Below are 26,380 nucleotides of genomic sequence, written 5' to 3' on the forward strand. Positions count from 1 at the left end.
TGGTTTGGATACCCTGCCACATTCGCAGAGAATCTCTTGAGCAGGCGAAGTGATCACTGATTTTCTTTGAGTACTCCCGCTTTGCTAGCTTGATGCCTCGGGACAGGTTGGTTCTGGCTGTTCTGAGTACCACTTCGTCGTTGGCTTTGTAGGCAGCATCCCTTGTTTTCAGCAGCTTGTGAACTTCTGCTGTGAATCATGGCTTCTGGTTAGCGCGTGTTGAGACAGATTTGATGACAGTGACATCTCCAATGCATTTGTCATGTATCCCATCACTGCTTCGGCATACTCATTAATGTCAATGTGATGATCAGTGGTTGCCGCTTCTCTGAAGACACTCTATTCTGTGCACTCAAAACAGTCCTGCAGGGCTTCAGTAGCTCCATCTGGCCATGTTCTAACCTGCTTTATTACCGGCTTTGTTCTCTTCAGCAATGGCATATATGCTGGAGTGAGCATTACTGTAATGTGATCAGTCAGTCCAATGTGAGGGTGGGGAGATGCTCTGTATGCAGACCTGGTGTTAGTGTATACCAAGTCCAATATATTGTCTCCTCTAGTCGGAAATTTAACATGCTGGTGGAGTTTAGGCAGAACAGTCTTTAGATTCGCTTGATTGAAGTCCCCAGAGATGATAAAAAATCCCTCCACATATCCATCTCGACATTCTCATTTCTGACACTTCTAACTTCTTCTCCTGCACTCCATTTACTGCCCGTGTCTCAAGTTCATACATCATTGCTGGTCTTACCACTGTCTTACAAACCTGACCTTTAACCTTCACCTTAATTCTTAGCATCACACAATACTCCCAATACCTTTTTCCAATTGTTCCAACCATGCTTCACTCTATGGGTTATCTCTGCATTTCATTCTCCATCTTGGGCTTCCACTGATCCTTTAAATGTATCCACTCTTTTCAATAGCTCTACCTGCAGGCTAACGTCTGAATCCTGATCATCATTAATCCTCAGATATTCCGTCCTCTTCCTATTTATCATCAGCCCTCTATCTTCCAAAGTCCTTCTCCATTCTTCCAACTCCTCCACTTCCTCATTTCTGGCGCTGGTCTTTTATAATTTAGTTTCTGAGAACAGTGGGCACCTTCGAAGGCAAGGATTCATAATTTATCCCAAGGGGTCAAAGTTTTTTGTACAATATAATTGATCTTCAGTTAGAGAGTTGTCAGGTGAAAACTCAGCTCTGCTGACCACTGCTCCTTTACAAGATTATTTTGTTCAGCCAAGCCATGCTTTAATAGGTCCACATTATTAGGACTGGTGTTCTAGGATGGGCGTCTTGACATTTAGAATCAGAGCAGAGTTGTCACATTAAGTCTAAGAGATAGGGATGTGTTAGAGTGTGAGCAGTGATGAACATACATTGGAGCCACTTGTCACCACAGAGAAGCTGAGGTTCACATGCAGGTCAACAGTTGCATATGCCATGTTAGGACTTTTCGCAGGGACCAGGATATGTGAAGCTATAGTTTTCAACATTTTTGATTCAGATTGTGTATATCCTCTTATATAATACGCTATAACGTAGCTGTCCGTTTGTCTGTCCAGGATTTTAAATCACCTGTAGCTCGCAAACCGTTTGAACTATTGACCTGAAATTTGGTACACATGTACTATGTGACGTCTACTATCAGCTTTCAGGTGATTATTTTTATTACTCTTTTTATTTTATTGTATAATCAACTCTTGGCAGCAGCCAGCAGGACAGCCTGCTGCCTGCTGTGCATGCGTACGGGCGCCATTCTCATTCTTACCACCTTTGCCATCACTTCCTCTGTCTTTTCATATCTTAAATCATTCTTGAGGCAGATTGAACACTTAATTTTTCACTTAAGCTGGCACTTAATAAAAAAGTACTAAGTAATTGCAATACAAAAACTGACAGTTTTAATGCAAAAACATGCTGACGGAAGAAGTGAATTAGCAGGCCGCTAGGGTGGAGAAAATAAGAGCTGCTCAGGAAGCAGCAAGCGCATCATCCTCTGAGCAAACAAATTCTAAACGTACAGAGAAAGAGGAGGAAAACTATAAGTCAAGTTTATTCACTGCACGTTATCATGCAGTATGCTGTTACTGGTCTTTTATAATGAAATAATTCTTTAATACATTTATATTGTTATTTTGTGATGTTTCCATGCCACTATTTAGTTTCATGATTTAGATTTAGTGTCACTTTGAGTGATTTGCATGGCTGTTGTCAGTCACGTGACAGAGGGAATACAAAACATATTATTTCACTGCTCCCCATCTATATAAGATGGTGGCATGGCACCGTCATTCTATATTTCTGGATATCAAAATGAATCTTTTTGGTGCATGTATTTAACCCATAGTACTTCAAGGAGCTTTGACTTTTGCCTGTTTTTTTCGACAATGTTTGCTCATCAATAGCTTGGTTCAAGTACTTTAAGTTTGATTTTGACTTCTGTATTTTGGTCCCTTACATATTTTAGACCTCAATTTTTCCATCATCTCCAGATCCTGCTTCACTTGCTGTCTGTCTCCTCACTCCATTCAGAAGAACAATTAGTAGAGTAAATGTCAAATGCATGGAAACATCTCCAAATATCTCTCGTATATTCTTACTTACTTCATCACCAGGGTCACTTTCGTCTTGGGTGGGATGTATTTGCTAATGGGTATCACAAATGTGTAGTTCCCAGCCCTACCGAGAAACAAAACCACAAATAGATAAAAATAAGCAATTGTCTCAGTTTATACATAATTAAAAATACAAAACCAGAAAGGTAACTGAGAGAAAATCAATGTCTCACCTACCTTGTCTCATGTGGAAAAAAACCCTGAGGGACTTGTGTTCTGATCATTTTACTAACATAGAGTACATTGCTAATTTATTCACTCAATTAGTAATTTCAAAGTTTTATTAACGTTTTTACAAGTAAATAGTCTTAGATCTCAATGAGGTTTGTTGATTCTCCTTCATCTTCTTCCTTGAGGTCCAAGGCCTTTTGGCTGAATTTGTAACCTTCTCTCATTCTCGTGTCCCCACCTCTCCTACTCAAATCTCCTAATGTCAGCCCTGTTATCTCCCATTCATTTTACAAGCTGATTGGTCCTGAGATGTACTTTAAAGATTCCTGGAATATAGGTGCATTTGCACCGTTTGCAATCCAAATTAGAGACATTTTATCTCATCTTGTGGTGCAAGCTCAAGGTAATTAGAAGAGAGAATATATAAGCAAATGGCTTCACTGCTCAAGCACATCACACAATCAGAAAACTGATAGAGTAGGTGCAAAATTCTAACTGGAAAGCAGGTGGCAAGCAGCAAAAGTGGGAAATCAGGATGATTTTGTTCAATAAGTTGGGTTCTGAAGTGGTCTGTGCTTCTTACGCATTTAGCATTCCACATAAAAGGAAGTGGTGTGAAAGAAGCCATCGCAGCAATGACAGCAAAGGGCATCACATGACATGACATGTCACACAGACCTGAGTGACAGACACTGTCACAAGAGATGGGTAGCTGTGTGAAGGGGTGGATGTGTGGGATTGTTTGTAAGTGAATGAGTGAGAGAGAGTGAGAGAAAGAGAAAGAAAGAGTGAAACAATTGACCCTTTAAAAATTTAAACTTTCAAGACCCACTCCTCTGCTTAAATCCATTGGCATTGGTAAGTAGCAAAGATCAGGAGGAAGAGGGCGAGGTTGCCAGAGAGGAGTGGTGGTGCCAGAGGAAAGGGTTGTGATTTGTGCTTACTGTGCTTACTTGGACTGTGTTGTGGCTGGGGGGTTCACGGGCAAGACGTGCCCTCCAGCTGAAGAACAATAAAGTTTTTTTTGTGTTTTTACACGTGCCAGTGTGGGAGTCTGTGTTGGGTCAGGTGCCATATAGCGTCTTTAACACAGTGCTTATTTCCACTATTTTCCTGAATTTATTTTTTCATTTTGTGTTTTAGTTTTGTGCTGCATACTGTATATATATATATATATATATATATATATATATATATATATATATATATATATATATATATATATATATATACCGTATTTACTCGTGTACCGTGCACCCTAATTTTTACAAAGAAAATCACGAAAAAAAATTTTCCCCGTGTACGACGCGCATTGTGATTGTATTGGAAGAGTTTAGGGCACGTTTTCTGCGAAATGCCCTTCTGTTTTTGTTGCATGATGAAAAAGTGAGCGAGCGAGAGAGGGAGAGAGAGAGAGAGCGTGCGTGAACGAGCAAGAGAGAGAGAAAAGAGAGCGCAAGAATGAGCAAGAGAGAGCGAGCGAGAGAGCCCAAGCAGAAGAAGTAAACATTACAGAAAAAATTTCCTCACGTATGACGCGAACCTGATTTTCTAATGCTAATTTTCGGGAAAAAATGTGCACGGGTAAATACGGTATATATATATATATATATATATATATATATATATATATATATATATATATATATATATACAGTGGAACCTCTAGATACGAGTTTAATTCGTTCCAGCACTGAGCTTGTATAGCGAATTTCTCGTATCTAGAACAAACTTCCCCATTGAAAATAATGGGAATCCAGTTAATCCGTTCCGCACCCCAAATATATTAACATAAAAATCAATTTTCCTAACAAATAACACTGGTAAATTATATATACTGTAGTCTACCTTTAATAAATAACACTGGTAAATAATATAATTGATTATTAAAAGAATCAAAACAGGTGTCTAAAGTGCAGTAGAGCATTCAATAAATCTTTAAATAAATAATACTTAAAACAGTTGTGAAGTGGAGGTTTAAAATACACAAGAATAACAATCCTTTAACACGAGGTTAAAACGTCAAAAGGATGCCGTCTTTAAAAAACAGATGACAATCGCCGGTGCTTCTTCTCTGTTAGCGTCTCACCTGTGGGCTCTGCAACAGGCGAGACACTCTTAATGCAGCTGACCTTCTCTACACCGTCCTGCTTCAGCTGTTTGGCTCGCCTGTTCAGCTCACTGTTCAGCTACACGCGAGCCTGCACTCGCTCGCTCTCCCGCACCGACTTCCTGCTTGCTGCCTGCCTGCCTGCCTGCCTGCCTGCCTGCCTGCCGCAACCTCCGTTCTCTCTCCTCTCTTTTCTTTTACTTCTTCTCCCCCTTAACCGGCTCGTGCTTCTCTATATATGCGGGGAGGACATGGCAGCTGCAGCCCATCAGCCACAGGAACAATCATGGATGTGAGCAGTTTCCCACCTGTGCACTTAAGTGAGAAACGCAGACACCGCAGATCGTGGCTCGCAACTGCTACCACGCCCCCTCGCTAAGCCGCGAGCTATACCCACAGCCTGGCTCATGGCTTGTTATGCGAGCCAATGCTCGCATTTAGATCTGAATTTTTCGCTCATACTTTCCTCGTATTTTGAATTTCTTGTATACAGAGGTGATCGTATCTCGAGGTTCCACTGTATATATATATATATATATATATATATATATATATATATATATATATATATATATATATATTGTCACACACATGCAAATAGGAGGCAGCTGAAGGGCTTAGAGACTAATAGTAATACATTTGGCCAGGGGCGGAGGGGTGCTCTAGCTCTCTTTTTAAGTCCCCTGCAGACCTTTCCCGGGAAATCCTGCCAGGAGCCAGTGCCTCAGCTCAGGACACATCACTTCTGGTCCCGTCCCTGAGGACGACATCACTTCTGGTCCTGGCCCCGAGGACGACATCACTTCCCCCAGACTCCCTATAAAACATCACTCCCTTCCTCTGGATTGCAGTTCTGTTTTGGACTCTGGCTTGTAAACATTACTTGCTCTCAACACTCTTGACTTTTTGCAGCCAGGAACATATTATATGGGTGGCTGCCCCAAACCTTTGCGATGTCTGGTTTCTCTTCTTGTCACTATATGTATATATACTTTTGGAACATATATTATTTTCCTAGACTTGGATTGACTTAGCCTGCAGTGATGGAACGTGAACGCAAATGGTGTCTCCTCTAATCACAAGTGAGCGGTGTGAGGTGGAGCCAGCATTGTTAATGTGCAGGTAGGGCATGAGGCTGAATGAAGCATGGCAGGAGAGGAAGACACACAGTGCCTCACAATGTATTGGGCAGTCGGCAACAGTGGGGATAAAATGTTGGCTGAATAATGGAATTCAAAAAAACAAATTCACACAGTATGAAGAGCTGTTGTCATACTGTATAACCACTAAAGGCCAGTGTTAAAAGACATCGATACTCAATACCAAAAGCAGAACTGCAAATGAACAATCAGAAATTTGTTTTTGTTCAAGCTACTGGCACACATGTGCATAAGTGGCTCACCCTCAGAGCTCCTCTAAGGTATGTGATACTACCCTGGGTCGAGAAGGGGGCACTGTCGCCAATTATATCCTCTCCTATTCCTTCCACAGCACAGAGAACAAAACCTCCTCATCTATAAGTCACAGGTTTGATGGAAGGAGGCGTCATTCTGTGAACAGAGCACAGCACAGGACAGAGCTCCTGTACAATTTACCATCCTTAAAGTGCAAGAGATCTAAAGGCCGATTTGGCTATTTTTTGGTTTACTTTTATATTCACTGCCTCTATGCCATCGGCTGATAGTATTTTGCTTTCATTTCTGTTAGAAGTAAATAGGGATGCCAGGGATCTGCCGCAACATTTATTGTTTGGGACTTGTGATTCCTCACTTGACCACAGCACATTTTTACCAAATTGGATTGAAAATTAGTAAACAATTTGATTCATGATTATGATGACGACTAAACCAAAATATTGTGAAGTACAAGTTCACACATCCTTTAAATTGCGTCACAAAAAGACAACCAGTGGATCACTTTAATGGGCTCCAGATGACAGGCCCCGAGGTGGAACTGAAAAGTTACGGCTGCACATGTGTACACCTGAGCAAAGTAAGAAAAAACCCAGAAGGGTCCAAGTGACTGGCAAAAAAAACACAAAAAACAGATCAGTGGTGCCATGCACACAGAAAATTTCACACATTATATTTTTATCTAGTGTAAAAGATTTCAAGTAGGGACTGGCAACCGAGCCAGGAAGGAAATTTCAACCATCAAGAATAAAGGAGATGGGCAGAAGGTGCCAATGATGCAGCGAAGATTCTGACATCCCTAGAAGGGCTCAGGTGAGGACTCTTGCCCAGCCACTATACCGGAAGGATACGGGGAGATCAAATATATAAACTATTTGCCACTCTGACACCCGATGTGGCAGCATTTCTGGTCTATGGTACCTGTACTGACACAGGTACAGCATGCTGGGATCTGTAATCCAGAAGAGTGGCACGATTGGATTCCGAAAGTACCACCAGGGGGTGCTGCAGAGATCTCTGAACCTTACTTTGTGGGACATCTGCATGATCTGAAAGTGCTTGTAATAGATCATATCTTAACACCGGAAGTACTCCAGGGTCTTAAAGAAAAGGAGTCACTCCACCTCATCTCAGGGAGTCCGAGTTGGGAGGTAAAGGACAACAGTTGCTTGGATGAAAAGGAGCAGAACAGAGAAGGAGGAAGACTTTAATTCTTATTGTCGAGCTGTGCTGTGCAGAATGATTCTAGAAGAGCCTATAAAGGTACTGGAAAGAATACAAATAATTGTATTTGAACCAGTGTCTGTTCTCGTGTCAGTTGTGTTGAGGATTTGGGGTGCTGCTACACCCCTTGGAGGTCACACAAGATAAGACATTGCCTTGAGCGAATCTTTGAGAAGTGGAACAAATTGTTATTGATTGATGACTAGTGCTAAGCAAAACTGCGGAGTTTCATTTTGCACACGGTTTAGAAAAATTGCTCTTAAAATGTAGTTTGTGTGTGCTTTCTTAATGGAAACTCATTATAAAGTAGGAATTGTTAAAGTTGTTTGGGGTGGAAAGTAAGGAACATTGCTCCTGATGGATTATTCTGTGTTTTCCTTCCTTGAGGAAACTTTGCCCCTTTCAGGATTCCTTCCATGTGGCTCCACACTTTCTAATCTGCCCAGAGAACAGCAGACGTGGCCTAATGGATGCCAATCTGGAGAGGCACATGGATGAGTTTTAAGGCCAAGGTGAGATTATTGCATGTCCTGGTCCTTTCAATCTTTCTATATGTATGTGAATCCTGGATCTTGACAGCAGAACTGGAGCCTAAAATTCAAGCGATGAGGGTGACGTGCTGTAGACCTGCTCTACGGATTGTAAATTCAGAGGTCCATTGAATCATCCAGCAATAATCAGACAACTATGAAGACCTCCTCACATGACAGTTAACAACAACAACATTTATTTCTATAGCACGTTTTCACACAAATGATGTAGCTCAAAGTGCTTTACAAGATGAAGCAAGAAAAGTTTATAAAAATGAAAATATAAAAATAAGATTAGGCAATACTAAGTAACACAAGATCTGAGAGCCTCTCCAAGTCAATCTTGAAAGAAACTCTCCAGGGAAAAAGGAAACGAGGCCGACAAAGATAAAAGGGGCTGAACAACATTGCTGAGCGGACCCAGATGGCATTTGCCAAAACCCAAATGTTGGCACATATCTGACAGGAGTAGCAAGAACTGACTGAATGCTCAATTGCATAGTAGCACCACAATCACACCCAGTCAAGAGGCCAAGTAAAGAGCAAAGCCGACTGTCCAATTCCGTGAAAAGTGAGACCAGCAGTGGACATGGCATGGCTCTTTATACTGTAATTCTGTAATCACTCGCTTACCTGCACTGCTGTTTCATGCAGTACTGAAAGTCAATGATTTGTTGACTCTCATCAATGAGGATGGTCTCAAGAGTTGTATTCTTCCCTGTGGAGAAAAAAACATAACAAGATGAATACTGGACATTTAAAAAATGAAAATGTGATAAACTCATTCTACCCATCCATCCTGGATTACAGGGAATGTGATAAAAAAAGAAAATCTATTGCAAACCAATCTAAAAAAATGAAAATATGTGCTGTTGCTAGTGGTAAGTGCTACGAGTTTGGCTTTTTCATACAATGTTTTACTTTTGAGCAATTCTGATATACATTCCTGGTAGGTTTTCTTGACCATTCAAACAGTGTCACCATAACGGATTATTGTCTGCCATGGGCACTGCTGTTTTACTTTAGCTGAGTTTTAATTTATTTAGAACTAGCTGTGTAAGCCCTTGCTGTAAAAAACCCGGACTCCTAGAAACAATTGAAATCGTCAGGAAAAAAAACTGAAATGCAGAGTCGGCGGTTTCGTTTTGCGGACGTGCTCGCTCCCCTCGTCTATCAGCGGCTAAGCGAGTTTCTCTCTCGTTTTGTCTTTCCTCGGCGGTTTCACTTTGCTGATGGAGTCGTCTTTCTTTAAGGTTTGTGATGGATGGCCGGCTAAATATTCTGGCCCACACCTCCAGGCGGCCAGGTGGAGCCCTTCCAACAGCATGGAGGTTCCCCGAATTCCAGCAGGGCCTTATGGACCTTGTAGTTTGCATACACAGCCCTGCTGGATACCATGGGGACCACCAGGAGCCGCTGTACGGAGGCTTGGAGAGTGCTATGTGCCCTAATAACCTGGAAGTACATCCTGGTCACGTGAACAGGAGAAATGACGTGCTTCCGGGTTGAAGAAAGGAGCTTTTATCCGACCCGGAAGTGTTCACGATCACATGGACAGAAGAGAGAAACACTTCCAGGTCATGGACTATATAAAGGACTCTGGGAGACCAGAACACTGAGCTGAGCTGGCAAGAGTCAAGTGGAAGTGGACGAAGCTCGGTGGAGAGGAGTGGAGGCGGACCAGAGACTGTGAAGGCATTGTGTTGTGTGGCCAGGACTGAAGGGGTGATTGGTGCTGCGGCACTGGGTTTGTGCTCACCATAGTAGTGTAAATATTGTAAATAAATGTGTGTGTGGTGAAACCATCATGTCTACCTGTCGGTGTCCGGGCTGTTCCCCACAGCTTCTTCTTCTGACTTGTTAATTTGGGGCCGCCTTTCTGGCTCTTTGAGCTTCACGCTGTAGCCTTGCACTTCTGGGCAGACAGACAGACACACACTCACACTTTCACGCATAGATGTTTATATATAAGATGCTCATTGTCAGTCAGGTGATTTAGCAGCATCATAACGCTTGACGTCAGTGCATGCCCCCAATATAAGATGGTGGCATGTTTCTCTCAACATCCTCTATTTGGATCAAAACAGAAGCCAAAATCTCTGTTACCCTTGTCTCCCTTTCCCTCTAATGCAGCGGTTCTCAAACTGTGGGGCGCGCCCCCCTAACAAAAAAGGGGGCTCGAATGTTGCCATATGTGGCGTAATTTCGCTATTCGTAGGGAAATTTTAAACTTGTACCGGTGTATCGGCAGCAAAAAATATAGGAATAAATTTTATTAGGGTTTCAAAAAAACGTTAGGGGAGCGTGATTAAAACTGTTATGAAACCTCGGGTCGCAAATACTTAAAGGTTGAGAAACGCTGCTCTAACGTTAGACATCTCCAATAAAATGTTAGTTATATGATCTGCGCTTTACGTTACAGGCCTTGCTTCCCATTTTTCATTTTGGGTTAGTGGGTCATTTTTAAGTACTCTGGCTGTTTCTGATTCCTTTGCCTGGCATTCAAGTTAGAGATTGTCTGTCTCTCATGGGGCATTCACTTCTCAGTTCTTCATTTTAGAAAATCACTGTTGTAATACTAGGAGTCCCAAAGCATACAGGTTCCAAAAACACTTCCAAAAGTGCCAACTAGAGGGGGTTATACCTTTAAACCCCTGCCAACTAGAATAAGAGCAAGGACAGAGTCATTATGAGTAAAAAAAATGCATGCTCTGTGACAAAAGCCAGCTCTGGGCACCACAAAAGGCAAAAGGGAGTTGCCTGAAACACAAGGAGATCTGAGGAAACGAAGTCCCGATACAGAATACAAAAATGTGATTATAAGGAATGGGGAAGAAATTCAATTAATCCGTAAATCACAAAAAAAATATGGACAAGCACAAGTAACTCACCACTCTCAGGCACATTAAAAATGAACTGTCAGGACCCTCCAGTATTTATACGTCAGAGGGCGGTTCCTGGTGGTTATTGGCAGATGGCCCCGCCTCTTGGGGGACCACCCACACAACACACAGAATATAGCAAAGGCAATGGATGTACTTAGACAAAAACAAAAATGAGGAATGATGTACATAATCAACATAAATGAAAGAATCATATATTAACAAATGAAGCCCAATACATGAATCTGAATCGCAGCCAAGGGAGTAGACGCTCAAGGCAGTCACTTTCACTACAGACTGTCCTTAACTTTCAGCAGTGACTCTAAAAGATAAGTCTGATAAAAGTGGCTACACATGTTTTTTTTGTGGTGGTGAGAATCCTACTGTGACAATTTTTTAATCAAAAGTGGGCCTGTGTTATGTATTGACATGTGTCTGTATGTTTTATTGTTTTTTTCAATTATTATTTTTCACTTTTGTATGCACTTTGTGTAATTAGGACCTGTTTCTTTAAATTGTCATGACATTCCTTGTGCTTTCAGGATGGAGCCTGAGGAGGCGGGGCCAGCCTGATGTCACCACTTCTGAGCCCTCCCTCCAGCTATTTAAGGCTGTAAGCTCAAATCAGGAGAACATTGTGAAAGCAGTTTTATGAGGATTACTGTTTTTGTTAGATTGTCTGGTGTTCTAAATTTGATTTGCTTCTGCTCTTGGCTTTCTTGTCTGGATTGAGTATTGGGACATGGTTGCTTAGAATTTCAGTTTAGGTTACTCTTTTTTGCACTATTTTTGCACTTTTGAGCATTTTACATGTACATGTTCATGTATTTTCCCAAAAGATGCTTTTATCCAAAGTGACTTACATTAACAAGGTCAACATAGTTGAGTAAACATCAGTCTGGGAGATTGTTCTGGAACAAGTGGCACAGGATAAGGATACAAAATTGATCATCACAAGTGAACAGCTCAGAACAAAATAGTTGGTTAAAATTTCTAGGATAAAAAAACCTGCATGTCTGGGACAGTGGGAGGAAACCGGAGCACCCGGAGGAAACCCATGCAGACACGGGGAGAACATGAAACTCCATGCAGGGAGGACCTGGGAAGGAGCCCAGATCTCCTTACTGAGAGGCAGCAGCACTACAGCTAATATCAGTTACGCATAAATTCATTCATCAAACAAAAGAGTTTTAAAAGACTTCATAAACACACTGAAGAGGTCAGAATTTCACATGGGGGTGACTGTCACATCCAAGGGCTACACATTAACAGAGTCCAGATTGAGATTTAATACCACACAGAGATGGCATCACTAGATACCATTCATTAGCAGACCTGAGTAGTCAAGAAGGGACCTCAGAAGTGTCTCCTTGTATATTGGTGATGACCCAACTCTGTAGACAAGAATTTGAACTTAATAATAATCCTTTAACTTCTGCTGGGGCTTTTGCCATATTCTGAGATATTTCTTGTTATTTTGCCAATTTGACTTGTTTGAGGTCTGCTAAGCTGGAAGCGTGCAGTTAGCAGTTTTAAGGCTCACTGGATTTGGGATGAGTCTCCTGGGACAGGCTGGTTAGATTATAGCTCTGCCTTTATAGTCCTTTTAGCAGACCTCAGACCTATTTTGCTAAGTTTGCTAAGTATAAGTAACTCCTTATAAAAACAACATGTCACTTTGTTTGCCATGTCAAACAAATTTAATGACATTTTAGGGCAGGTGTTAATCCAATAAGCAGGGGGCAACTTGGGACCCATATTGGATTGCAACCCATTGTTTAAGAATCTATGCCACAGGTCAATACATAGATTGTGTAAATCTTATCTTTATATATATAAAATCCAATGTATGTCTGTCTGTCTGTCTGTCCATCTGTCTGTCTCTCTGTCTGTCCAGTTTTCATGAGAGAACTACTTAACAGATTTAGATCGGGTTGTTTTCTATACTTTGCTTGAACATTCTGGTTGATTTTACGACCTCTCTCATTACGCTATGTATTATAGTTCACTTGCTGTACCAATTTATTTGCGCAAATCCGAGAAACACACAGCAGACCGAGGGGAGGGGGCGGGGACCTCCTTACTCACATGCCAGCCTCGGAGCGTAATTTAAATCCTCTTAGCTAGTGAACAAGAGAACTACTTAATGGCTTTAGATCGGGTTTTTTTCTAGAATTTGTTTGAACATTCTGGTTGATTTTGCGACTTCTCTCATCACCCTAAGAATCATTGTTCATTTGCCGGAGTGATACATTCTCACTAATCCCAGACAGAGGCTGCGGGCCGAGTGGAAGGGGAAGCGTGATATCAGGAGTGCGGAGTCGGTCTACCTCTGTGTTTTGGAGTGTAACTTGCCTCTGCTTAGCTAGCGATACCTTTTTGTTTATTGATTTTTAAAGTTTGTCCTGTTTAACTACTACATGGGCAGAGCTGCGGGGAATGGCTAGTAAAAAATAAAGGTAGAGATCTCAACACTTGTAAGGAGTAGGTCATACGTACAGTCTTGGTCATTTCTGCTATGTTCTTGCCTCTCTCGGCGCATGAGTTGAGGATCTGAAAGAAAAATAGCATTGTGTTAGCACAGTAAGTGTCAAGATAAAGGGAAACTAAAGAAATTGGGAGGGACCATTCAGTTTGCATGCTTCATTTTCTCGATTTAGCCTGGTGTCTCATCCTGTTGAAAAATATGGCCACCAAACAGCCAATTCCATCAAAATTGAGGATTCTGTCCAATGATCACTCAACTGTTTTGGATGCATACATTTAGAATTATTTAAACAATCACATTCCGGACATAATGGACAAACAGATATTATGGCAAGAGTCTGTACTTCTCTTTCAGGAATCTAAAACGCAGGTCAAACCTCTAGAGACACAGGTTAGGCCACACACACATTTTTATCAGTGTATGTGAGCCATTATCTGTTGTCACACACGTGCGCTTGGGAGGTAGCCAAAAGGTCCAAATAACAGTGAAAGTGTGGGAGATATGGGGTTGGAAACAAGCACTAATGCCTTTTTCCCTCTTTTGGCAGAACCAAAGAATAACCACTCTCTCCCGCTTCTGTCCTCACCAGACGACATCACTTTCGGTTTCCACCCCGATGACATCACTTCTGGGCTCCAACAATAATGTCACTTCCAGGTCCATCCTGATGACATCACATCCGGCTCATAATGATGACGTCACGTTTGGCGCACAACGATGATGTCACTTCCGGCTCATAATGATGACATCACTTCCGGCACATAGCGATGACATCATTTCTGGCTCATAATGATGACATCACTTCCGCCTCATAAAAATAATAGAATTTTCAGCTCCATAATGATGACATCACTTCCGGCTTGACCCTGATGACATCAATTCTGTCTCCTGTCTAGTGACATCATTTCTACTTCCTCCAACAGCCATTCTTTTTTCTGTATAAAAACCTCCACTAATCATCTGTTCAATTGTTGAATGTCATTTTTGCAAAAAGACCATTTTCTTGCAAGCAGTTCTCATCTGGCCGTTCCGACATCATCCGGGGAGGTTTCCCCAGACTTGTACCTTTGTTTTGTCTTTCAATATCTTGACACTGCGTAATGTGTGACATTATGGTGACAGGCTGTTTAAATTTGTGCTGTAAGATAAAAGTTGTCAAACTTTTTCAATATCGAAGGAAACACATTGCTAAAAGAAGAACAAGAGTTGGCTATCCAGAAACACAAACCAAAGTCGGAATTAATGAAGCAGGTAAGGCCTCCAATCTTCACTAAAGTCTTCTCTTTGTTGTATGTAAATGTAAAGAATAATATTTAAGGAAGAGTAAGCCTTGTGGTTGGAATTGATCAAGAGATAAATAAATCTAACAGAAAACTCATTGTGAAAATTATAATTGTCTAAAGCATAATCAAAACTGGCAAAGTGGGCATCATACTACTTGAACAACCACAATATAAGGCTTAATATGACTTAAATAAATGTCTTTCGCCTTACCTGTCCATTGACTGTCACTCCTCACAGTCTTACGTGTTCGCTGGAAGTGTGAGGAGCTGCCATTGCAGCAGAACGCAGCTTCACAGGGAGGAATGTTACAAAAACTGATGTCAGGTGGCCAGGGTTCTGGTGGGGCTGTGCTTGTTTTGCCTGATGACAAAGAGAGGAGAGCCCTTATTAACATCTGCAGGCATCTTTTAGCTAATGCCCATGTGCTGTGGTCAGTGGGATTTGATCCCTTACTACACCATTAGCTCACAGCTCACATGTTGCTGGACAATTGGCGTTCACTCAGCAATAAGAACTAAACCTCAGAAGATCTGATAAAGCCCCTGGCACCATTGCTTTGACTCGTGCCCCTCTCCTTTTCGTGTAGTCGCACAGAAAGACTGTCCATGAATGCATGGCCACCAAGTCAGTAAGCCAGAGTTTATCCAGTTGAGGAACAGGAGAACTAATGCCAGTCAAGTGAGTAAGCTCACCTCTGAGTTTCTAAAAGCAGGAGTAATGTATTACACGGCTTGTGACAAAGGGCCGTGATTGAAGGACTGGAGGGGAAGAAACACAGCCACAACAATACCTGCCCAGGGACATGAGAGTGTGAGCCCCCTGGATTGCATCAGGGCCACAAGCTTGGAGCATGGAAGCTCAACCCTGCTGGGGCCTGTGGCCATGGCTAGGGGGCGCCTGGTCAGTTCTGGAGCCCTGCACTGCAGCACTGCCAAGAGCGGATCCGGGTGCGCCAGGAGTACTGTCGGATGATTGTCAGAGGACACCTGGAGGGCTACCAGGTAGAGTATGAAGGAGGCCACCTCACACCGTTTAGAGAGCCTGAGTCTGGAGGAGGAGGAAGAAGACAAAGCTTGTGAGGAGAGGACTGGTGGTGACAAAGACAGAGAGAGAAAGAAGGAAAAGAGAGAGAAGGGACTGAGCATATTGGTTGGTGATTTCTGTGCTGAAAAGGCAAAAGAAAAGAATAAAATCCGTGTGTGCTTAGGACTGGTGTCACTGAGTCTGTCTGTGTTTGGGCTGATTTTCCACAGACAGCAGGCTCTCTCTTTCTCAGCCTCAAGCCATGACGAATCACACAAGGTCCCATAGTGTCCCAAGGTGATCCATATTATTTTTCACATAAAAGTATGAACGTTATTTACCAAAAACTCTATTGTAACTATTATTCAGTATTTTCCACAAAATGATTATTATTTATTTTGTAATTTGTCCTATTTGTGCATGGTTGTTTAATGATTCGTAGGCCCTGAAGAAGAGAGAGCTGGTCCTAAAATGTGCAGGCCGTGGTTGCCTTCTTGACATGCTCCAAAAAGATGCTGAGGCATTCCTTGGTCTTTTGAGTGACTATTCACTACTCACTCAGGATCAAACACCTCTGGATATACACCATAATGTCTCCTATCCTCCTCTGACTCTTTTCCTGGATTTTATAAAAGCATACATGGAACAATCTACTGGTGGACAGAAGAGTTTATGGCAAAGTTCTCAGAAAGCCACATGATAACCACCATAATTGTAGAAAGATAAAGATGGGCAGCAATATCTGCTGAACATCAAGCAAATCACCAAAGCCAATTAAATAATGAAGAAAGAAAAAGAATACAAAGACAAGATATACAGACAAACAAGAAATAAACCTGAATATAGCCTGATATGTTCTGGAAATTCAAAACATTTTAGGTTGTGGCAACTTGGTGGCCACTTTACTGCTGGTCTCCGTTAGTCCATCTATTAATAATCCCACAGGCCATGCTACATATGTGTCCTGAATTCGTAATCAAGTGTAAGTATTGTATTTATTCATTTTTGAACATCAAATTCTATTAAATCTAAATAAGGGATGACAAAGTGACCTGTGGCCAAGTGTTTACAGCAAAGTAATCAAAAAAATAGTAATAACCACTACCATGGCAGAAAGAAAAAGAAGGGCAGCGTCATCTGCTGAGCGTCAAGCAAATCACCAAAGCCAATTAAGTGATGAAGAAGTAGAAGGAACAACAAGACAAGATGCTGTAAGCACATAGACAAGCAAGAAATAATCCTGATATATTCTAGAAATTCAAACAATTATAGGTAGTGGCAATCTGGGGGCCTCATTACTGCTGGCCAGAAACTTTATTGTAAGAAAACCACAGTCCCCACAAGCTCATCTTTTTACTGTATATAATACTATACTATAATAATACAGTATATAATAATGGCTGTTCGTTTGTCTGTCCAGGATTTTAAATCACCTGTAGTTCGCAAACCATTTGACCTGTTGACCTGAAATTTGGTACACATATACTACGTGACGTCTACTATCCACTTTTGGGGTGACAATTGACCTCCAAGGTTATTCCTCTTTTTATTTTTATTTTATTTTATTGTAGAATCAACTCTTGGCAGCGGCGAGGAGGGAGGCTGTATGGCGCATGCGTATGGGCACCGTTTTTATCCCTACCAATTTCGCCGTCACTTCCCCTAACTCTTCATATCTTATATCATTCTTGATGCAGATTGAAGACTTAAGTGCCAGTTTAAGTGAACAATTAAAGAAAACGTACTAAGTAATTGCAACACAAACACTGACTTAATCAGTTTTAACGCGAAAAGATGGCGACAAAAGAAGAGAAGAAGTGGGCCACTAGGGTGGAGAAAAGAAGAGCTGCTCAGGAAGCAGTAACCTCTGAGCAAATGAATGCTAAACATACAGAGAAAGAGTCTGAAAACTAGGAATGCTCAAGTCAAGTGTATTCACTGCACGTTATCGTGCAGCACGCCATTACTGGAGTATTGATAATTACCCAGCACATGGTACACATACATTCATAATTCATAACCAGGTGTTTAATTATTGTGTTTATTGATTACAATACATTGAATTTTATTAAATGTAAATAAAAGTCAGCAAAGTGACACGTGTTTAACTGTTTACAGCAAAGTGATCGAAAAAACAGTGATAACCACCACAATGGCAGAAAAAAAGCAAATCGCAGAAAGTGATTAAGTGATGAAGAGCGAGGAAGACTAAGAATACATATTTACATCAGTGTTTCTCTGACTACCACTGCTTAACACAGTTATGTCTGCAATCTGGCCAATGTCAAGCTGTATTTTTCAATACTGAAAACAAAAGAACGTGTTGCCAAAATAGAGAAGTTCAGGTTGCCCTAGATGAGCCACCAGAAATAACAAAACACATTGTAACTTGTAGAGAAACTATTTGAAGTAACTGTTTAGGAAACATAAGGAGTGTCAGCAACTCCTAATCTTTAACTTGGTTTTTACTTGCATTTCATATTAGGAGAGCGTGTTTCACTAATATTAAAATAACATGTGCTGAGAATGCATGTTGTTTTCCCTCTTTCACATAGGTATTACACCATTCATGGGGTGCAGCGAGCCATGATAAATAAGAGACTTACCGGTTGGTAGAGTAGAGACGGGCGTTGTCAATGTGTCTGGAGTTGTGAGTTTTCCCAGCTCAGTGCTACACGTGAGTGAAATGAAAAACACAGAATCATAAATAAGATACACAACAGAAACAAAGGGAGGAAGCAGCAGATTCTGAGACATTAGCGATTACCTTTCATCTTCCACCAGACTCAGCATGTAAAGTGCAGAAATTGTAATCACACTGAAAAAGAAAACAAGTGGTCAGGCAGGTGGGAAGAAGGGTCTGACAAGAGAGCTGTATGTCATACCAGGGGCTTTCATATTGACTGTTGTTACACCTGGCAGGTGGAAAGTCGCAACCAGACTTCTGTCTCTATCAAATTATCATAATAAAACAAAAACAAAGGGTCAGGAAGTGGGAATACAAAAGTACTTGAAACACACACACGCATGTATGAAAATTTTTTTTTAGATAAACGCAGATAATGACATGTTTGATGTGCCACCTTTCATATCCGGGGGAGAGAGCTGGCACAGGACAATATCTCTCCCAGAGCAAACCCAGCCACAGGGGATGCACAAACCAGTGTGTTTCTTCGTGTTGATCCTAAACCCAGATAAATGGGGAGGGTTATATCAGGAAGGGCATCCGGTGTAAAATTTTGCCAAATCAATATGCGGACAACAATACAAATTTCCATACCGGATTTAACAACCATCACCAGTACTGTTAGACAACAGGGTGCTGGCAGAAATTGGGTTACTGTTGGCCGAAGAAGAAGAGGTGGGAGATGTGTGTGGAGGAAGAAGAAGAGGAGGAAGGTAAAGAGAGTGGAACTGAGGGTAGGAACTTTGAATGTTGGCAGTATAACTGGTAAGTGGAGAGAGTTAGCAGATTATGATGGAGAGAAGGAAGGTTGATATATTGCGCATGCAAGAGAATAAATGGAAAGGGAGTAAGGCCAGGTGGATTGGAGGTGGATTCAAATTGTTCTATCATGGTGTGGATGGGAGGAGAAATGGACTAGGGGTTATTCTATAGGAACAGTATGTCAAGAGTGTTTTGGAGATGAAAAGAGTGTCAGACAGAGTAATGATTATGAAGCTGGAAACTGAAGGTGTGATGATGAATGTTGTTAGTGCATATGCACCGCAAGTTGGGTGTGTGATGGATTAGAAAGAAGATTTTTGAAGTGAGTTGGATGAAGTGATGAACAGTGTGCCCAAGGGACAGAAAGTGGTGATTGGAGTGGATTTCAAAGGACATGTTGGTGAAGGGAACAGAGGAGACAAGGAGGTGATGGGTAAGTATGGTGTCAAGGAGAGGAGTGAAGAAGGTCAGAGGATAGTGGATTTTGCAAAAAGAATGGACATGGCTGTGGTGAATACGTATTTTAAGAAGAGGGAGGAACATAGGATGACGTACAAGAGTGGAGGAAGATGCACACGGGTAGATTACATCCTATGCAGAAGAGTCAATCTGAAGGAGATTGAAGACTGCACAGTGGTGGCAGGGGAAAGTGTAGTTAGGCAACATAGGATGGTGGTCTGTAGGATGACTTTGGAGATCAAGAAAAGGAGGAGAGTGAGGGCAGAGCCAAAGATCAAATGGTGTAAGTTGAAAAAGGAAGACTGCAAGGTTGAGTTTAGGAAGAAGGTGAGACAGGCACTGAGTGGTAGTGAAGAGTTGACAGACAGCTGGGCAACTACAGCAGATGTAGTAAGAGTGACAGCAAGAAGGGTGCTTGGCGTGACATCTGGACAGAGGAAGGATGGAAAGGAAACCTGGTGGTGGAATGGGGCATATGACACGGTGCCTCGAGAGGAGTTGTGGTATTGTGTGAAGAAGTCAGGAGTGACAGAGAAGTATGTAAGAGTTGTACAGGATATTTATGAGGGAAGTGTGACCGTGGTCAGTTCTCCCGTAGGAGTGATGGATGCATTCAACGTACAGGTGGGATTATATCAGGGATCAGCTCTGAGCCCTTTCTTATTTGCAATGGTGATGGACAGGTTGACAGACGAGATTAGACAGGAGTCCCCATGGACTATGATGTTTACTGATGACATTGTGATCTGTAGCGAGAGTAGGGAGCAAGTTGAGGAGACCCTGGAGAGGTGGAGATATGCTCTACAGAGGAGAGGAATGAAGGTCAGGAGGTACAAGACAGTATACATGTGTGTAAATGAGAGGGAGGTCAGTGGAATGGTGAGGATGCAGGGAGTAGAGTTGGCAAAGGCAGATGAGATTAAATGCTTGGGATCAATAGTAGAGAGTAATGGGGATTGTGGAGGAGAAGTGGAAAAGAGAGTGCAGGCAGAGTGGAATGGGGTGGAGAAGTGTGTCAGGAGTGATTTGTGACAGACAGGTATCAGCAAGAGTGAAAGGGAAGGTCTATAGGACGGTAGTGAGACCAGCTATGTTATATAGGTTGGAGACGGTGGCACCGACCAGAAAGCAGAAAACAGAGCTGGAGGTGGCAGAGTTAAAGATGCTAAGATTTACATTGGGTGTGACGAGGATGGACAGGATTAGAAATGAGGACATTAGAGGGTCAGCTCAAGTTGGACGGTTGGGAGACAAAGTCAGAGAGGCGAGATTGTGTTGGTTTGGACAAGTGCATAAGAGAGATGCTGGGTATATTGTGAAAATGATGCTAAGGATAGAGCTTCCAGGGAAGAGGAGAAGAGGAAGGCCTAAGAGAAGGTTTATGGATGTGGTAAGAGAGGACATGCAGGTGATGGGTGTAACAGAGCAAGATGTAGAGGACAGGAAAATATGGAAGAAGATGATCCACTGTGACAACCCCAGCCGAAAGAAGAAGAAGAAGAAGCACTAGATGGCAGTCGCCCCGTGGTTGCAGCATTGCCTCAGATTCCCATAGGACTTCATGGGAGTTGGAATTCGGTATAGCCCTGTTGGGTTCCATGGGTGCTGCCGGAGGTGCTACAGGGATTGTGGAGCCCTACTTTATCGGACTTCTGCATCACTTAGAATTGCTTCCGGACAACACTAATGGACAACTGGAAGTGCAGGATAAAAAAAGCCTACTGCCACTGCTCCAAGAGCCAGAGACAGGAGGTGGAGGTCTAAGCTTGCTGGAGGAGGAGTGGAGGCAGATGAGAGACTGAGAGATGAAGACGATGCTGTGTGTACTGTATTACTGTACTTTGCTCTTGTGGGAAACAACTGGGAAGTGTTTCCTACAACTAAATAAAAGCCTGTGTGTATGTGAAAGAACTTGTATCTGCATCTGTCTGTGTCGAGTTTGGGGAGCTGGAGCGCCCCCTGCAGGCCACATCATACATGTTGCTAATTATGTTATTACTGGAGATGATCTCTGCAGCAACCGACACTGCATCATAATGATAATCATTTATGACTTGGAGTGTCATAAAACACTCTTATTTTAATTAATAACTCAAAATAATAATAATAATAATTATACCATACCACATGCACTTCAGCACAGGTCATCCACCTGAAGCTAACCTGGCCTGTAGTTAGATGGTGGGAGACCATCTAGGAAAAGCTTTGGATGCTGCTGGAAGAGTTGAGTCCAGCAGGGGGTGCTTTCACTGTTGTCTGTGTGTAGATCCCAATGCCCCAATGCAGTGATGGAGACACTGTGTTGTGAAAATGGCACTGTCCTTCACATGAGATGTAAAACCGAGGTCCTGACTCTCTGTGGTCATAAAATATCTCTGGGCATCCATTGTAAAGAGTAGAGTGTATCCCGATGTCCTGGCTAAATTGCTGTCAATGATCTAGTCATTCTGGCCCCCTAATCATCCCCGGCTATCTCTTTTTCACCACTTCACTACCTTACAGCTAATGTGTGGTGAGCGTACTAGTGCAAAAGTGTCTTCTGCTGCATCATCCAGGGGGGTGCTGCACATTAATAAAGTGGCTCCAGCTTCTCTAGTTAAAGCGCTTTGAGTAGTGAGAAAACCATTATATAATTTTATTATTATTATTATTATTATTATTACTAGGGGGTTCACCCCCTGCTTGCTTCACTCGCCAACCCCCCTGGCCTGCACTACATGCCAGCCAATTCATGTTTCTCCTGCTCGTGTTGTGAAGAGGGGGGCAGAACGCACCCCAAGGAGATGCAGTTGCTCCTCTGAAACCCCCTCTTAAATGGTGATACAATGAGAAACACATACAGTTTTTTTTTTACCTCCTCTTTGCTCGATCAGCTGCTGCTGCTGTGCTATGTGATCTGCATCTCATGCGGAGCTTTAAACATTTAAAAGCCTGTACAGCAGCTGTCCTACCCTTTGTGTTTTATTTCCGGCCCAGGCCCTGGTTAAACATCTTGGCACAAAGTTTCATCTCGCAGGACCTGAGTTCTTGATATTTTTGAGTTTATAATTTAAAAACAGAATAAGAATCTAAAAATCTAACAACATCACATTAAAATTCAATAAATTCTGAAAGGAATGATACCAAACATATATACAGTATGTAGGTTTTAAAATAAGCCCAATTTAAAGTGTGACAAAAAACGTGACATAAAACGTCACATAAAATCGTTGCACTTTTAGGCTTAGGATTTTATATATAGAGAGTAGATTTACCTATTTGGGTGTTGCCTTAATCCAAGGTAACTCACAAAAAAACAATACAATTGGTTACTTTTCTTTTGTTTTTCCCATTGGAGCACAGGCAGGTCAGGTGACTTTATGATCACACAGTGACAGTAGTGGGATTTGAAACCACAACCTCAAGATTTAAAGTCTAAAGCATAAACCACTATACCATGCTGCCTGAAATATTATTATTATTATTATGATTATTATTATTAATAATAATAATAATAATAATAACAATAATAATAATAATATGGGCGGCACGGTGGCGCAGTGGTAGCGCTGCTGCCTCGCAGTTAGGAGACCCGGGTTCGCTTCCCGGGTCCTCCCTGCGTGGAGTTTGCATGTTCTCCCCGTGTCTGCGTGGGTTTCCTCCGGGCGCTCCGGTTTCCTCCCACAGTCCAAAGACATGCAGGTTAGGTGGATTGGCGATTCTAAATTGGCCCTAGTGTGTGCTTGGTGTGTGGGTGTGTTTGTGTGTGTCCTGCGGTGGGTTGGCACCCTGCCTGGGATTGTTTCCTGCCTTGTGCCCTGTGTTGGCTGGGATTGGCTCCAGCAGACCCCCGTGACCCTGTGTTCGGATTCAGCGGGTTAGACAATGGATGGATGGATGGATAATAATATAAAATATAATGCAACACTTCAGAAAACTACAAAAGAACAAATGTGAACTAAAAGAAGCTGAAACAGGCACAGAAGAATTTTTTAAACAGATACCACAGCTACATCGGAAGTTGCATGAAATGTTTGTCGTGGCGCTTTGCTTTTTTAAGATGGCAGCACACAATTGCTGGGATCTTAGCTTTGGCCCTTGTTTTTTGTGGTAGAATAGTCAATCCTCCATCTGTTATGGTCAGGCCTCGGTTTATTCCTTGGCTCTTTTGGTCTCTCTTTTCTAATAGGGTCCGTAACACTTGCAGGCTCAGTACATTGGGAGAACTGCCATTATACTGTTCCCGTGTTGCAGTCTGATTTTACCTGTGTGGTAGGGTTGTACTGTTCTGCCAGCTGAGCAATACATGACTTGGCTACCTTCAAAAGATGGCCCTTCTCTCACATGCAAGGTAACAAAAAGTAACATTTGGATTCATCAGATAAGCCCTGCAGGCTCAAAATGGTCTGCCAGAGGGTATAAGATGCAAGCGACGTGCTTCCCATTGATGTCTTCTTGACTGTAAATGTTCCTCTAAATTGAGCAAGTAAAGGCCAGATTTATTTTGTTTTGCTTTTCCTTTTATTAGAGTTTTGTTTTAGTTTATGTCAAGTTAAATGGTATTGATTAAGTGTACGAGGGACGTTCAAAACGGGACGTTCCGCAGTTTCGTATTTTCATTGGAAACGGTGAAGGCGGGAGGAGTATTCATTGGGCATTTAAAAGTTGGTGTGACGCTGAGAAAATTGCATCGCAAAGTAAGGTGACTATGTAGAAAAGTGATGTAATTTGTTTTTGAAATCCTTAATAAATAGAGTTAAAAAAAGTACGGAAACTATTTGAACATCCCTGGTAGTTAACTAATTCACTTTTTCAAGTTTCCCTTGACAATAACGTTGGACAGCAGATAGAGGCAGTATGTGTGTGTGTGGAGGTACAGTAGGTGGCAGCATCCCAATGAGCCAGTGGTTTCATACCCCTGTGATCTTTTATTTTTATTATAAGTAGAAAGCAAGAGTGAAGAAACAAAAGGCAGCTTACCAAAACGCCATGATGGCCACGAGGGTAATGATGGTCGCCTTGAAGAGCTTGTGTTGAGAACAATGCTTGAACTTCTCCTGAAGGGAGCGCAACAACAAGAGGACATCACTTAAGTTAAACATTCAGTCACCCTCAGTGGCACCAGAGACGTGAAGACATCATGAAAACACAAAGCGAGTGTCTAGCACTTCACACTACACATCGATGTGCACATCACCACATGGAGCGGGTGTCTCCTATCCAATTTGAGAAGTCGAGATAGACCTCTGAAGCTCAAGTGGAAGGATGCTTGTTATGTAAGTTTTTACTCCATACAGCACATTTCATCGTGAACTCCAAAACAAGATACACTGTGGGGTATACTGTAGCTGCGCCTGTATTTCAATGAAACCCCTCAGGCTTGCAGAGGAGTTGGAGTGGGTGAGTATGTGTTGGATGAAGTCCCCCAGGCTTGTTTTCATTTTTTTATCTCAAAGGAAGGACTGCAATATAACACAACAAAAAGAAATGTAGAAGTGTGAAGTTTAATTTACATATATGCCTTTTCAGCAGACTCGCGACTCTTCAGCCTTCCACAGATAATACAGTGTGCGACTACAGAGGCGACCCCTGAGGAGTAGAATGGAATACAAAAGATTACTCAGGTAACAGAATGGGGGTGGCCTAGTGGTGTGTGTGTGTGTGTGTGTGTGTGTTTGGGGGGGTTTGATGTGTTGGGGTTTAGTAAGCTGCCTCTACAGCTGATGATGACACTGGACCAGCTACCTACAACTCCAAAGTAACCATGCGTTACTTAAGCAACAGTACCAGTCTGGAGATAAATTAATAATAAAAGCAATTTATGCTGCTGGGATAGATTTTATGAACTAAAATAGACGGATGGATGTAACACATTTTTGTAGTTGTGTAATGCACCCTGCCGTGAAATGTTCTATGTAAAATAAGACAGGCTCATCGATAGTCCACATGTGACTTGCCTTTCTATTTGTAAAGTTGCTCATACTGTACATTTGCAGAACTGCCATTATACTGGCAGGAAGAGTTGTTCCCGAGTTTCAGTCTGATTTTTCCTGTGTGGTGGTGTGGTACTATCCTGCCAGCTGAGCAATAAGTAACATTTAGGGAGAGTCAAGTTAAAGTTAGAAAATGAGATTTATCACAAAATTAAACGTACCTTAACAAGACTGCTCATGCCATTTCTCAATCACATCCTTCTCAATGCACTTATGCCACCTGCCTGGCAGTGCATGGATTCCAGCAGAATGAGAGGTTTTGTCTTGTCCTCACAACGACTCATGCACCCCTGACTTATTGTCGAACACTACATGTCGAGGGGTACACCAGTCACTAGCGCCAGTTACTATGACTTGCAGGAGACCAATGTGAAGCCTGCTGTTCAATCCAAGCGGTAGAGACTTCTGTCTCAAGGAGTCCTATTGCTGTAAGACAATGGCACACACTGATAAGAGCACCAAGGTGTGTCTGGAGAAACTGAAGTTTGAGGGATTGCCACATCCTCCTTATTCGCCACCGTGTGATTTCCACCTTTTTGGACTGCTAAAAAAAACATCTGGGTTGTTAAACAGTGCGTGCGTCAAACTGGTGAGTGTCTGTGGCACCAAATCCTAATCCTCGATAAGAAGGATGAAGCAGACCAGAATTAAGGTAGAAAGATCTCAATTAACTGCTGAACGTTACAAAGGAAGGAATAGTTGCAATGGCTTTTTAGAACTAAATGTTTATTTGCAGACAAATATTTATGTGTGGTT

At 42.1% G+C, this 26,380-nt stretch overlaps 2 protein-coding genes across 2 annotated transcripts in view; one reads left to right on the top strand and one right to left on the bottom strand.

Moving 5' to 3' along the window:
- LOC114665320 (gastrula zinc finger protein XlCGF57.1-like) overlaps positions 1–26,380 on the top strand; it is an 895,535-nt gene that overhangs the window by 606,353 nt on the left and 262,802 nt on the right. The window lies entirely within an intron of this gene.
- The window catches only part of LOC114666874 (myelin regulatory factor-like protein), a 117,572-nt gene that overhangs the window by 13,112 nt on the left and 78,080 nt on the right, over positions 1–26,380 (bottom strand). Inside the window, exons 17-23 of the mRNA XM_028821911.2 lie at positions 24,612–24,688; positions 18,513–18,563; positions 18,352–18,416; positions 14,933–15,082; positions 13,450–13,503; positions 8,702–8,786; positions 2,611–2,685 (exon numbers count right to left, since the gene is read on the bottom strand). Coding sequence (XP_028677744.2) covers positions 2,611–2,685; positions 8,702–8,786; positions 13,450–13,503; positions 14,933–15,082; positions 18,352–18,416; positions 18,513–18,563; positions 24,612–24,688 — 557 coding nt within the window. The remainder of the gene's footprint in view (positions 1–2,610; positions 2,686–8,701; positions 8,787–13,449; positions 13,504–14,932; positions 15,083–18,351; positions 18,417–18,512; positions 18,564–24,611; positions 24,689–26,380) is intronic.

The sequence above is a fragment of the Erpetoichthys calabaricus genome, chromosome 1 (genome assembly GCF_900747795.2).
Source record: "Erpetoichthys calabaricus chromosome 1, fErpCal1.3, whole genome shotgun sequence".
In the NCBI taxonomy this organism is placed as follows: Eukaryota; Metazoa; Chordata; class Cladistia; order Polypteriformes; family Polypteridae; genus Erpetoichthys; species Erpetoichthys calabaricus.